Here is an 11,436-nt window from a genome sequence, read left to right as displayed (position 1 = left end):
AGCGCCATCTGTGTGTCAGTCACACGACTTATTGGGTGATGTAACGTCCTAAATTTCAAAAATATACAATGTAAACGTGAAGTTTGGAATAGATATAAAGTTAACATATTCATTTAGTCTTCACTTTTCTTAACTTTTTTTTCTATTTTTGTAGTTCGTACACAGTTTTTTTTAAAAAAAAAAAGGTGACCTCATTTATGATATAAGAAGAAAACTGAAAAGTAATTGGGATTTGTTTGTTGCTACCAATCCTAGAGACGAGGTCATCTTTTTTTGAAACCTATATAGTAATTGAACTTTCTAAATAGTAGTTAATAAAAAAATTAATAATAAAAATCCCATACTTACTTGATTAGAACCCTTTTTATAACCGCATCTCTGTTTATCTTTCACTCACATTAAGTGATGTATAATTTGTACAAGTGTTCTTCACAATATATTTTTTTTATCAACTGATAACCATCACAATTTGTTACATTTATTTATAATGTAATACTTTTAATAAAAACGAGATTAAAAAGTCTGTAACAATTTTATCATCTAGTATATAAACATGTATTTAAAAAAACTTTTTTAATCTGATAAGATACATTAAGATTCATACATGAACTTCCTTGTAACAATAAATTATAAGTTATATCATACCCTGATTATGATCTTTATAACGTTGATAATTATTTTATTGATAAGACATGAGTAAGTAATTTGAAATAAATTTGGAGATTTGACATATCCAGCTAGCAAGCTGTCGTTGATTTGACGTCTGTTAGATGTCTTTCTGGTCAATATATGGAGGGTCTGTTGAAAGGAAGCAAATAAAGATGGCGCTATAGTAGCAAGTGGAAGAATTTTCAAAACTAGTAAATTAAAATTTTTTTTCAAAGTCGTAACTATTTCAAAGAAACTATTAATATTCGAAAATTGTACATAAAATATATAACTGCTAAATTCATATCATTTCTACTAAGATATACAGGGTGAGTAGATGAAAATCGGTACGGTCGACCAATTTATACATCGAACAACACCCTGTATGATAAATTATATGTTTGTCGAACGATTCAATGTATATATGAGTATCTCGATGACTTTCCAGGTGATTTCGGAAAAGAAATTGTCGAAAAATACCTTCCGCATCAATACGCGATAGCTTGGTGCTTCCAAAAGTGGTTCGCTGCCGAACCTCACCCCATACACCCTTAGTAACAAGCAACCCGAAACGAAATATAATCAAAGGTGATGAAAGTTTATAAAATAGAGCATGGTTCAGAGATTCCCTATCGAATACGTTCATTTATATTTTTATGCGACGTCGGAATTTCGATTTCAGTGAGTTATTTTTCGACGTAGTAGTCGTATCGATGTTTTATCGATTCGCGAATCGATTTTATTAGATCGACTAGTAGTTCGAATGTGTCGAAAATAATATTATTTCTGTATGTAAATATGTAGTTTAAATATACAAAAAACAAAGATTTTTGTAGAAAAGAAAAAAAAGATCTAAAAGTAGTTCTAATGTACCGGAAACGTTTATTTTTGTACGGGAAATATAAAAAAGTAGTTCTAATGTACCAGAAAACAATTATTTTTGAATGAGAAAGATCGAAAAGTCGTTCAAATGTACCGGAAACGATTACTTGTGTACCGAACTGAACTAAGTTCTAATATACCAAAAAGCAATTATTTCTAAATCAAAGGAATTGAAAAATAGTTTAAATGTACCGGAAACATTTATATTTGCACGAGAAAGATCGAAAAATAGTTTAAATGTACCGGAAACGTTTATTTTTGTACAGGAAATATCAAAAAGTATTTCTAATTTACCAGAAAACAATTATTTTTAAATGAAAAAGATCGAAAAGTAGTTCAAATGTACCGGAGATGTTCTAGTTAATAACTCGACGCGCATATGAAAAAGCATTGGAACCGAAAAATACAAGGAATACACTTAACAATTTATTAACATATATAAATTGAATTAATGCTTCTATATGTTCTTGATTTTAGGTCTCTCCTGTTTTAAAATTAGTTTTTTATAAATAATTTTTGAAAAATTGATGAAAACTTGACGTTTCGACTTAACTCTTTCAAAAATTATCGAAAAATCTAATTTTAAAACAGAAGAGAACTAAAATCAAGAGCATTTAGAAATATAAATATATCAAAAAATCTAAGAAATTTATAAATTAAATTAGGTCTATATAATTAAGATTGCTTTTAACAAAGAAACCTATTATTAATCACAATAGTGATTGTTCTAATTCCCTTCGTACATATCACAATTTTTGATTCAACTACTAACTATGTACATAGAAAACAATATTTTTGGTTAAAAATACTAATGAAAAATTTCGAAGTACAGATCAGTATCCTTTTTTCAAAAATTCATAATTATTTTAAAAATTTCCCACAATTTTCAACATTTTTGTATAAATATGTATATGATAGATTCAACTACAAATATCTTAGAATATAACCAAAAGATTTTAATATCAGTTTATCGGCAGTGTAATTTTGACTTTTCTTCGTAAAGTCTTTTTTCATCTCTGTCCATTTTGTTGTTGATAAAAGAGATACGTCGATTCTCTTTCTTCTTCCTTTTTATTTCTATCTGTTGAACAAGAATAATTATTTGGAAGTTCTGAAACAAGTATAAATTTTTTCATTAATAAACGTAGAGGTAACTAGGAGGATGGTCTAATTTTCCATTCTTTTAATAAAAGCATTTTTCTCCATTTTTTTTATCAATTTGCTGCAAAATAGCCTTTTGATTTGTTAAAATTGGGCTAAGGGATGTTTTTTATGTCCGAGTCGACAATTTACAATTTATTTATGGTTTGTATCTAACTTTTGGATCATTCTAATGCAAAAACGAACTTTACTGGTTACGGAACTATATGGTGATCCTTCAAAGTCAAATAATCCAGTTCTCCTTTCTTAAAATTGTGTTAAAGGATGTTTTCTATGCCCGAGTGGAGGAATTAAAAGTTTTTTTAGTTTCGATCCAATTTTTAAATGATTTTGATGTAAAAATGAAGTTCAGCGGTTAAGAAACTATATGGAGTTTATTGAATTTAATCTAATGATTAAGAACATTTGACGGTATTGTGCAAATTCGCAAAGTTCTGCTGTTTCCATGCAGAATCTCCAGTTACTGCCATGACTCTCGTGGTATCTGATGGGGTGGTGACTGATCATAACGAATATTTTGTCAAATTTCTTCACCGATATGATTATGAATCAGACCAGATCATTAGACATCGAGTAATTCCCTGTTCGATTATTCCCCAGATGTTGATGGTGGTGCATGCATAGTTGTTGAAGATTGAAGTTAAAAGATTTTGATTTTTCGCTAGTCGAGTATTTTGCGCCGTTCAATTCTGCAAAGTTTAAAATTAAAATTTTATTTTTTGTTATTCCCAAATAAATATACGAAATCCACTTTAAAAAATAAAAAATATTATCTGGTATCATGATCATAACTTGTAGTATTTTTTTCAAATGTTGTTAATTGCGTATGTGCTCGATTAAATATTCTTTTAATAATTAAATTATTGGAATATTTACTTCATTCAATACCAATAAAATCATTTATTTTTGGTCAAGGTCTATTACTTAACCTCAACTACTATCAATCTTAACAGGATAAAATTTAGTTTTCGTCGTTATTACGTATATGTTGACCTTAATATCCGGAAATGGACGTAGGCGATTGTTTATATAGCAGCTAACGTTTTTTATTAATTAAACAGTATAGTAAATTGAATTCTAAAATATTCGGAATACCTTCTTAACCGTAACCGTAATATTGTTATACAGAGAAGCTCATTTCAGTTAAAAACTTTTTGGAAGTGGATCTCAATGTTTCTTTCTTTATAATGGGAAGATTTCTTTGAAATAATCTACCGCCTTTTGGGTCTGAACGCTTCCAGGGGCGCAGTGGTCCAAAAGTCCAAAATTCGTCTACAACTGTGAAGGAATAGTAATTTTTCAATGAAATTCGGTATTTAGAGGTATTAGGGGTCGCTGATTACGAATCATTTTTTCAAAAAACAAAATGGCGGATCCAATATGGCGCCCAATTTTATTAAAAAAATTGCACGATATGAATAAAATTTGGTATTTGGGTCTTTTCGTAGTGGCTGATTAAAAGGTCAAGTACTTCTGATGAAAAGCATTTTAATTTTTGCGAATGCTCGAAATTTTTTTTGAATGTGGTTTTTTTGGAATAACTTTTAAACGGCTTTACCGATCGATTCCAAAGCCAATTCGAATTCAATATTCATCGTTAAGACAGAACAACATCTGTCGGGTTAGCTGGTTTGAAATAAAAAAATATGTAGTACAACACATACTCATAATCTCGTATACAGCGTTGCCACATATAAGTAACTTGGCACATTTTTCTTAATTATTTACCAATTATTCTTTTCACAAGCTTCAAATTTCGAATAACCACAATATCAAGAAATAAACTCGGACGTCCCATAAGCATAAAAAACATTTTAATTTATTCTCTGTATACCTCTGAAAATTTAATCGGTCAATTACAGATTTATGAAAATTAATAACTAGCATTAAATAATTTGTAATATTAAAAATATGAAGGATTACAGGAAATAATTGAGGTCTTATTTTTTTTTTTTATTTCAAGTACCTTGTAGTAAGCGTTGAACTAATATATGGATAACGCAGATTATCAAAGCGGCAAAACCAAAATATCGAAACGTCAATGGTCCTCCAACTTTTTTATAGAAATATCCTCCAAGAGAACTTCCCGCCGATACGCCTACTCCTTCAAAAACAGCTCCTACCAGTCCCTACAATAAAAAAATAATTTGGAATTTGGAAATATTTGGAAGTACGACTTAAAAATGTACCTAGTACCTTGAGCATTTTTATCTTCACTTCTAGGAAATAAAATAATTTTTTTACGGTTAACTACCTAACCAAATGTTATTCATAGAGAAAAAATAGGAATTTCTTCGACTCATGTTTTCGGAAGGAAGCCATTAACTTAATGGATCTTGATAAAGATACCTAAATGATCAAATAAGCGTTATCGGTTCTGGATATATTTGCAAAATTTTTAATTTAACTCATCATTTAAAGTAAAAGGGTCCAAAACCACCTCCATTGCTGATGATTCTGACAAGGATAATGGCACGAATTTATGGAATTCTCCTACTGTCATCGCTCCTAAATATGACAAATTTCACGTTAATTTGAAGTTTTTATAAAGCTTACGAATCAAGTTCTGTTACATTGATGTATGCTCTAAATACCCTTAAAGGTTGATACGATGCACCGGAAGTCGTACAAGAACTGTTGGGCTTAGGTTCAGCTCGTTTGTGTGCCCGGTCACTCCAGCAACAAAAGCAACGACGAGGTTGAATCACTTGCTTGCTTGCAATACCCATTAATACAGCTATTACATCTTCGAATGATCTACACTTAAAACAAACTCTGCGGATATGGACGGAAGCACTCCGCATTATACAAGCAAAGGCTCATAGTTGGGGTTTTTGCCTTCCTCGCCGATCAGCTGCTCCACTTACACACTTACACTCCAAGACATCAGGGACGATCCGGAAGGTCACTGGTGCATGGAGACGAGGTAACTTGCAGTCTATATCATCGATGGGTGCCCACTTGGGCAAACATTCCAGTTTGCTTATTGACGTTGAAGGGCTCGAGCCAAGGTGCCTGATTAGCTTTACAAAATTTCAAATAAAAATAAATTATACTAAAAATACCAACCTGCATGGTAGCTTCCAATCCAACTGGGGCTATGATACTGGCATATGACGTCATACACGCGAAAAACAGCCCAAAAGTTAGTCCTTGAGATACTTCCACTGGCAAAAAATACCACGGGTTCGGTATAACGGAATAAAGGATGAATCTAATCCCTATGGCAAATAATACCAACGACATGGTGTGGACGTGAGTAATTTTTTTCATTATTATTCCCGACAGAAAGAAAAACGGAGTCTCCCCTATTATGGTTTGGATTGCTTGAACTAAACCTTCCAAAGTTTTTACATGAGCAGTGGCAGAACATCCTTGTATTTTTGCCAAATCTTCTATTAGCCAAAATTCGAATTGCCACATCAGTCCTGTACACATACCTATGGATACACACCAAATAAGGAATACCACTATTCGTATATTTAGAAGTAACGCACCCACATCTCGAAATAAGTTGGTAGATACTGAATTTTGTGTATGCTGGAAAAAAATTTAATATGAAATACGAAACTCGCATATCTAGAGTTTACAAAATTCCCCCAAAGAAACTTGGTCTGTTTTCAATGATTTCAGGAACAAAACGCGTCCATCAAACACTATTGACTTCGACCCAGAATAGATTTGGGCTAGTGCAAACCATATTCAGCATTCAAAACAAAACAGAAGTGCTCCATCATCAAAAGTACCATAATATTAGATTTTTCTGCACTGTTTGCGATTCTTCCACTCCAAAATATCTTCACGTTAAATAGTCACAGCTTCAGAAATCTCAGATCCCCTCTAGAAAGTGTCTAAGTTTTAGGTTCCTGCTTTTAAAAAAACAAAGACATATTTCCAACCATCTCGGACATTCTAAGTGACCATGACACAAAATGGAAGATCACATACAAGAAAATTGATAATATACACAGTCTCCACGACAACGTTTTATCTTCTGTAATCAACGAAACCTTTCTATACTGAATATAATGTTTACACCAACACTAACAATTATACCGTCTGACGCGCGTTTCTATAACCAAGTTATCGTCTTCAGAGACTGAAGGTAAACTCTCAGCAAAAAGCTAATGTTATAGCTGTGAACAGGAAGGAATGGAGAAATATCGTGTGGAAAATGCTGAATATAGGACTTGCCCTGGGCCTACAAACCAAGGAAATTGAAATTTAATGAGAAAAAATCGAAAACGTTTCCTGAAAAGACTGATTTTAATTATGAGTTCCCTTTAATAAATAATGTATTTTTTAGCATAAAATAATTTTGAAGCGTCGACGTTATTTCAGTTTTTATCAAAATATAGATATTAATAAAGACACAAATATTTCGAGACACATGAATTTATTCATATTATGGAAAACTATCTGAAAATTAACTTATCAATTTAAATATTCATAATCAAAACTATAAATACCGATTTATCCAAAATGTGAGTGATAACATATTGTTTGTAATGATAACAATTTATGTGCTTAAGAAAATAATTTAAAAGTCGATGATACTGAAAAAACTGATAGAAATTGTATTGTTGACATAATTGAAAAATGAAATTTTCAAAATTTTATTTCGTATATTTCCTGTCTGGAAAGAAAATGTCAACTTAAATACCAAATACAGGAATCGGCAAAGTACAGCCAAACCTAGCACACCTGGCACTCATATCTTTGTAGAGTATGATGCATAATACTTACAATGATCAGTGCGTGATCAGCACGTGAACATCCTGGACGAAAAGCGTTATTAGTCCAAATCAGTGGCACCATAATATACCACAATTTAAAAGCTGACAAGATTGTTGATGATGTTATTTCCAAATCGGCAAATATTTCGGGTATATCTTTTTCAAGTATCTACCGAATCCTTCGTGAGTACAGAGCTAATCATTCAGTGGCCGACCCAATCAAAAGTATCCATCAAGAAAAAAATTAACGATTCAATTGACACAATTGTGCACAATTTTTTTCTTTCAAAGTGGATAAAGCTCTGATTTTAAAATTTTATTGAAAAAAATGGGATTTCAATATAAAAATCGAGAAAAGGACAGTTTATTATTGGAAAAAGCAGAAATAATTGTACGTAGGTGAAAAATCAAGAAACTTCGTGACGAAAATAAAAAATTCTAGAACCTGGATGGACCATGGGTGAAGGCTGAACATGATAAGGATAAGGTTTGGGTGGACTTTTCCATACAATCCACAAGGAAAGCTTTCTTGGTGTTAGCAATAAGATGCTTCGTCATGCACACCATTACGACCATCTTTAATTTTTCGACATCATTACTCATGACGTTTTCCCCATACACACGACTCATTCTCCCATGGATTTCTCCAACACTATGGCCTCCAGCCTGTAGAAAACGAATCACACTTGGCTGGAGCATCAATAATGGCGGACATGTTTACGTGGCTGTGGCACAACGCCGACTGATACCTACATGTCAACAATGACGGAGTGTGTAGTGCGAGAGCTTCGCAGTCGCCTACAGCGCTTTCTTTTTAGCGCGTAGCGTCTGCACGGAGCGATCGGAGGTTGAAAAAAAAACGTCCCTCGTATGTACATGGTATGAAGGAGAAGTAGTGCTTTAAACAAAATATGGAAACGTTATATTCTTAAAAGCAACACAGTACATAATATAAACAATTGTAAACAATTTTTATTGATAAAAAGAGAAACGTTGTTACATTGCAAGATGAGGAAAAATATAATTTACTCACCTTTATTTGCAACGAAACTAAAAAATCGGTTATTAGGAAAGCTGCCGCGGTATAAAAAGCTGATGTATAATTTTTTTGAGCTCGACCTTTACTTAAAACGTCTATTAAAGCACCCGTAACAACCGCAATCAATCCCCATCCTAAAGATCCCCATAATCTTTGATAACCATAGCTGTTATGCTCATCTCCTGCAATATAGAGAAATCTATTAACAGCATTTAGAAATTTAGAACAACTTCTATTTCTACTTGAAACAAAAGGTTACCAGATGTATGTCGGACTATCAAACTACGAGGATGGTCCCAGAAGAACCTGGCCCAAGATATATATGAGACATATGTTGAAAGCATTGTTGATAAAATATGGAAAAGTACGTGGAATTAATGATGATGCGAGATTATCTGATTATGCAATTTACGTACCTAATAATTGAAAGCATATAGCATCTCCTATGCTAACTACAGTAGCCTGTCCGATCCAAGCTATTATCATAAAAGTTAAAAGACACCAAAACTGATACGATCTATAAGCGTCACTATCGTCGATAGATGTTTCTGTTATTAGACTATTGATATTATAATCATCACAGTTTATGTGACAGGTAGATAAAGGTGATCCATTAGAACATGAAGGCGTTAATATTCTTTCATTATTTAATGTAATGTTGGCTATTTCGAAAAAAAGAAAAGTATTTGTAAGTTGAATTTTATATGTTGGTGTTAATGCCGTAAACGATAATGTTGTAGGAGGATCATGCCCACAATGATCACTTATATTCCATTTATTACATAAGAGTGATTGATCAATTACACCACAAGTCATCTGTAAATAATGTATAGGTATTGGTTAATAAATGCGAAACTATTAAACTCATAATAAAAAATAAACAGTACTGAAACTTAAGCTATGTGGGTGCTGTCATACACAAGTTACCTAGTATAAACCTCTGTCAAATAAACCTTAAACTATTAATTAGTTGCCTAATTGTTGGAAACGGTATTAGGTACAGAAGAGAAGGTGTTACTAGTATAGCAAAATTTTCGCTCATACTGAATCGGCCAAAGTAATGCTTCAAATTTGAAGGTTATTGCCTCAGTAATATGAGTAATATATTATGCCAACGAAAAGAAAGCTCGGAGCTTCCAAGGAAAGTTAACAACAACAATAACCATGAACGTGTTTTTGAAAGAATCTTAGAAATATATCAAATTTATGCACCCCTATAAAATTCAGGAAACAAATGATTTTTTAAGGGCAGATCACCTGCTCCAATGGTCGTAACTTCTGGGCATGCACGGTAGAAAATAGGAGTTCAATTTGAAAAAAAAAAATAACATAAATATAAATTATCATTAACTAATTTTCACCCTCAGGTAAAGTAGAGATAAACATATTTTTACTTGTAATATCCAAAAAATAATAAGTTTATTATTATTATTATAGAACATCTAATTTACTTAAACCACTTTCTGCAGTCTTTCAGATGTTTATTGATAACCAATCAAATGTACTTGAAATAACTCTTACCTTACACATATTTGAAGTATTCTGTCTTCGTAAATTATCTAATGTACACTTATTTATACTTGAATTTGAAAAAAATCCAATAGTATCATTGTAACACGAAAAATTAACAATTCTGGTTGTATGAATTTTTGGTGAATAGAATATGACCAAGAAAGCTACGGCAGTTAAAATTTGTGCTGCAAGAAATAATCTTTTCTGGCATCGAAACTTATCAGCTATCGTTCCAAATATTGGTTTTGCCACCATTCCAAAAATTGGAAGAATTGTGTACATGAAGCCTACTACTATACTAGAGAACCCTAACTGCCTAGCATATATACTGAGATAAGGAGTAACTGGACCTGATCCTGTGAAAAAAAATTTAATTTATCATTAAAATTAGAGCAGTGTGAAATAAAACAAATATGTATATTCTAATGTTGAAATTTTTTATGTCTATCCCTATAAAAAGAACTGTTATAATTGGACACAATATTTCAGTAATAATAATACAAATTTAGTGGGTCAAGGTATAAAAAAACTTGTCATTATACTCTACATTTCATTATAAAACCAAGCAAATCATTAATAAATATTTCGACAATATCAATTAATATTTTTAAATCTCATAATCTAGCAATTTAGACTTTTTAACAACTGTATTAACAGTGAAATAATTATTCAAACCTATGCAATAAAAGAAAAAAATAGCCCCTTTTCTATAAGTATCTATCAAATGCAGTATGAGGAACAGATAAAAGCCATTGAGTGAAAATTCGTGAAAAGTGCTCCCTCGCAGACGAGGATACTTATTTACAGATTAGTAGATAGTCCTTTATTATGAACAAAAATTCCATCACATAAAATATAAAGATTACAAATAATTTAATACAACTAAAGCAGTTTTAATTGCTCAAAATGCTCTTCAGTTAAATTTTCTAGACCGACGGTTCTTCTATTATTTAAAAAAGTTACTTTGCTTAACTCATTATTTTACTTTTTGAAATCTATAATAAAATTAAAATAAAATTAACTGCAGATATGCAACTATACATACTGCTTACGAATAACAAAGTAATATAAAGGCAAAAGATTATTAAAAATAAAACTTTTATACGAAAATAATACTGATTAAACTCACCGGCATTGAAAAGAAAATAATGAGCCTTCATAGGCACCAGTTTTTTATTGATCGTACACTTCATTTTAAATTTTTAAACTAAATTTATCTTTTGATTAAACAAAATTTGTAGGTTATTTTAAACAGATATCAATTCAAAACACGTTAATTCGACTCTACTTTTCTATTTGTACTTTATTTTATATATATATTTATACTGAAAAATTAATCGATTTGTTAGAATCGATTCAGTACAATCGAATGAAAATGTTTTTTCTAGAAACAATCTCTTGCATATCGATAATCATTATTAAAAAGATTTCATATATATTTATTGTAAAAAATATCAG

General features: G+C 31.3%; 1 protein-coding gene across 4 annotated transcripts; it reads right to left on the bottom strand.

The window, feature by feature from the left end:
* Window positions 1-1,943: 1,943 nt before the first annotated feature.
* Window positions 1,944-11,322, bottom strand: LOC130898850 (major facilitator superfamily domain-containing protein 6-like). Of its 4 annotated transcripts, none has more exons than XM_057808408.1 (8): window positions 11,108-11,305; window positions 9,988-10,334; window positions 8,883-9,282; window positions 8,461-8,648; window positions 6,189-6,231; window positions 5,761-6,131; window positions 4,658-4,820; window positions 1,944-2,641 (listed from the first exon to the last, which is right to left on the bottom strand). In XM_057808408.1, the coding sequence occupies exons 1-8, from the start codon at window positions 11,169-11,171 to the stop codon at window positions 2,541-2,543; spliced, it is 1,677 nt and encodes a 558-aa protein (XP_057664391.1). In that variant the 5' UTR covers window positions 11,172-11,305; the 3' UTR covers window positions 1,944-2,540. The 4 variants fall into 4 exon arrangements, with proteins under 4 accessions (XP_057664391.1, XP_057664388.1, XP_057664389.1 ...); XM_057808407.1 differs by lacking the exon at window positions 1,944-2,641 and adding an exon at window positions 3,047-3,380 and having other exon boundaries at window positions 11,108-11,260; XM_057808405.1 differs by having other exon boundaries at window positions 1,944-3,380; window positions 5,761-6,231; window positions 11,108-11,322.
* Window positions 11,323-11,436: the final 114 nt, after the last annotated feature.

Source organism: Diorhabda carinulata, chromosome 10 (genome assembly GCF_026250575.1).
Source record: "Diorhabda carinulata isolate Delta chromosome 10, icDioCari1.1, whole genome shotgun sequence".
NCBI classification, from domain to species: domain Eukaryota; kingdom Metazoa; phylum Arthropoda; class Insecta; order Coleoptera; family Chrysomelidae; genus Diorhabda; species Diorhabda carinulata.
The sequence above is the reverse complement of the archived record's forward strand: the minus strand, read 5'-3'. Positions and strand labels throughout refer to the sequence as shown.